At 40.5% G+C, this 3,286-nt stretch overlaps 1 protein-coding gene across 1 annotated transcript; it reads left to right on the top strand.

The window, feature by feature from the left end:
* The first annotated feature begins 2,074 nt into the window (after positions 1–2,074).
* LOC137940669 (ethylene-responsive transcription factor ERN1-like) lies at positions 2,075–2,920 on the top strand. The gene has a single exon (XM_068785815.1). The coding sequence runs from the start codon at positions 2,075–2,077 to the stop codon at positions 2,918–2,920; it is 846 nt and encodes a 281-aa protein (XP_068641916.1).
* The last annotated feature ends 366 nt before the right edge of the window (positions 2,921–3,286 follow it).

Below are 3,286 nucleotides of genomic sequence, written 5' to 3'. Positions count from 1 at the left end.
ATAGCACCTTTTCTCTCGCATGCCCTACTAGTCGAAAGTTGGTATGATCGAATACTTCCTTGTAGACCTCCTTTCTTCATTTATCATTTCTGACCTCTATTTGTCTAGCCATTCGATCATTTGGGCAAGGGGACCTTAACAATAGCTTTTCTATCTCATGTTCAATCGAACAATGATGATCTTTAGTAATTTTTTTTTTTTTTTATTACCGTAGTCAATCAATCGGCTAGGTTAGACCAAAGTTGCAGCTTTTCTCCCTCCTATCCAATCGGATGGCTTGGACGTGGTCAGACGAACAGATGGTACTTCTTTAAATTTCAGCAGTCATTTTGTCCATGTGACATGGGGTGTTAGGTAAGTCATTGCCCGATTGAGCAAATGTTCTACCAAAAATTTTCCAAAGGATTTTTTTGACAAATTTCTCATTCGAATTTTGTAGGTAGTTTCTAACTATTTGTTGTCATAATAAACTTCTTCAAGAACTTTAGGCCAACACATAATAGGCACCAAACCAGTCTACGTGAAAGGTATGAGTCTTGGCCAACCCTTTACAATTAGTAGTTAATTTGTAGCATCATCTAATCACTATCCACTAGCTTTTGAGGAACAACTTGCTCAAATAAAGCAAGAGCGCACAAAGACCAGTGGTGAGCACATAGAGACCAAGGATAACCTCACATATGCACTAGAAAAGATCAAATTACCCACCCTTTCCAACCCCAATGGAATAGTGTCTCGTCATCTAAGCATTTGACACCATTTTGTACTTCTATTTTTTTATTCTAATGTGCACAAATGCAATGTATTTATGATTTTTTAATATTAATATATTTTGTGCATAACATATAGTTTAACAAGAAGTTATATTAGTTGTTAAATGCCTTTTATTATGACAAAATTAGATTGTCATTAAAAATACATTTAAGGATGACTTTCAAATTTTGTCACAAAACATTTTCCCAACAAGTATATTATGATGAATTTTTATAATGACATGTTCAGCAAGCAATAGGTTTTGTTATGAAACCTTCACTTTAAGTATGAATTTTACATTGCTAAAAGAATGGGGGCTATGAAAGAAAAGGCAAAAAGAGCTAGCATGAGAAGGGAGAGGGTGGGTCTGCCCTTCTCCTCCTACCATGTAGCACAAGAGAGATTTTTCTCATGTGATAGCAATTCAACTGGCCAGCAAGTCACTAGGTTCACTAGTTAAACCAGTGAAGCTAAGCAGATTAGGCAGGTTTTAGGCCTCCCCCACCCCCGGGCCTTTCAATTGTACAAGTCAAACCAGGTTTTAGCGAGGTTTTGCAAGTCTTCGTACTATTTAAGTTTGCAAAAATTATATAAAAAAAAAAAACAAATAATCTCTCCCAATGATGTGAAAAAGGTCTCCATGTTTTCTCAATAGTGGCTTCCAATTATTCTATCCAACTTGACAATTGTGTGGAGAGCGACACCTTTAGAACTTTGGTTACTTTTTATAATCCGTAGACCCAAAACGAAGCTAACAAGTTTTTAAATGAGAATAAACAAAAAGAATGATGCTCAGAGGCCGTCATTATTCATCAAAGTGGCGATAAAGAATATTAGAAGAAAACAGCGTGCACGTTATTCTCCCAACGTCCACCTCCTGAATTCTCATGGTTTAGAATTTGGATGCATTCATCCGTCTCATAGCATCGATTCCTCAAATACTGCCAAGTGGCGACACCAAGCGTGCCCTCTGGGATTCTTTATCTTCTCTTCCCTCTTTCACTGTTAATTATTTTTTTTTTGGGAATAACGCTGTCTTATGTTATTTTGAAATGGCCACAAATAGTAAAGGTTTGTGACATAAAGAAGGATACAAAAATAAGGTTAGGAAACTCAGTCGAAGCTCCAAATGCATTAAAAATCCATAAAATTCCAATTAGTAGTCAGACGAGGAGAAACAGACGAGATGACCACTATCTTGAGTTTCTAGACGAGGCCTCCCTCTCTCTCTCTCTCTCTCTCCCAATCCTCATCTTCTCTTAAATCAAACCATCCTCTCCACAGCTGGCACGCAGTTGAAAGCATCGATCTCTCTGGTTCCATGGAGCTCGATATCCAGCAAGTACAACAACATCATCAAATGATTCCGACCGCTAAGGGCAGCCGATTCAAGGGAAGAAGTAGTAAAGGCCACAACGGCAGCAATATCAACAAGTTCGTGGGCGTTAGGCAAAGGCCGTCGGGAAGATGGGTTGCAGAGATTAAAGATACAACGCAGAAGATTAGGATGTGGCTGGGGACTTTTGAGACAGCAGAAGAAGCCGCCCGAGCCTACGACGAAGCTGCCTGTCTTCTTCGTGGGTCCAACACTCGAACCAACTTCATAACCCACGTATCGTCCAATTCGCCTCTGGCCTCTCGCATTCGTAATCTTCTCAATCACAAGAAACCCAAAAGGCAATCATCCCTTCCTTCTTCTTCCGGTTCTAGCTCTGCTGCTGCCGCTGCTGCTGCTTCTTCCACCAGTCGTGTCTCCAATTCCACCGCTACTACACCAACAACCATCACCACCACCAGCAGTTGCGAATCTTATGACCTCGACACGAAGACCCAGATCTTCGATGATGATTATCGACCAGACATGAGCCACTGCCGCGAAGATTTCGAAGCCGGCGGCTCATCTGAGCAGGATCTCTCCTGTATTCTGGGACCTGGGATCGGCAGATTTTCGTTTCCTCAAGACTTAATGGAGCTACCAAAACAAATGGTATTGCCAGAGAACGTAAGATCAGAGCTCACGGAGTTTGACCGCATGAAGGTGGAAAGGCAAATCTCTGCTTCGTTGTATGCCATTAACGGGGTTCATGAATACTTGGAAGCCGTTCATGAACCAACCGATGGGTTATGGGATCTCCCTCCTCTCTGCCAATTGTTCTGCCAAACCTGATGTTGGCAGATCTTCTTAATTTCTCTTCTTTCTTTTCATGAACATTTCAAAAAGAACCGTACGTTGACGACGGACATGTTGATTTTACAGATCTATCGCTAATCGAATTTCTGTGGCAATTAACTCTATTATTCGTATTCCAAAGTCTCTCACAGTCCTGCTTCACATGTAACTTCCTTCCTTTTGTTGCTTAAAAGAGGAAATGAGGGCTTTCTACAATCAGGAAAGTTTACGAAGCCTTCAACCTGGTCTCCGTATGAATTTTATTTGTTCAATGAAATAGAAGTAGAGCCATAAACAGAGGAGGCTGATCGGTTTTTAATATAATCTTAGATTCTACAAGGGGTGAATGATTTGCCACACAAC

This window comes from Aristolochia californica, unplaced genomic scaffold (assembly GCF_029961685.1).
Source record: "Aristolochia californica isolate CCGP_79_NKW_82.1479 unplaced genomic scaffold, dmAriCali1.0.hap1 SCAF_9, whole genome shotgun sequence".
Lineage (NCBI taxonomy): Eukaryota > Viridiplantae > Streptophyta > Magnoliopsida > Piperales > Aristolochiaceae > Aristolochia > Aristolochia californica.
Note: the sequence above shows the minus strand (reverse complement) of the source record. Positions and strands in the feature narration are given on the sequence as shown.

Excerpts from the sequence above, each read along its gene's own strand:
- LOC137940669 (XM_068785815.1), top strand. The coding sequence starts at position 2,075 with ATGGAGCTCGATATCCAGCAAGTACAACAACATCATCAAATGATTCCG.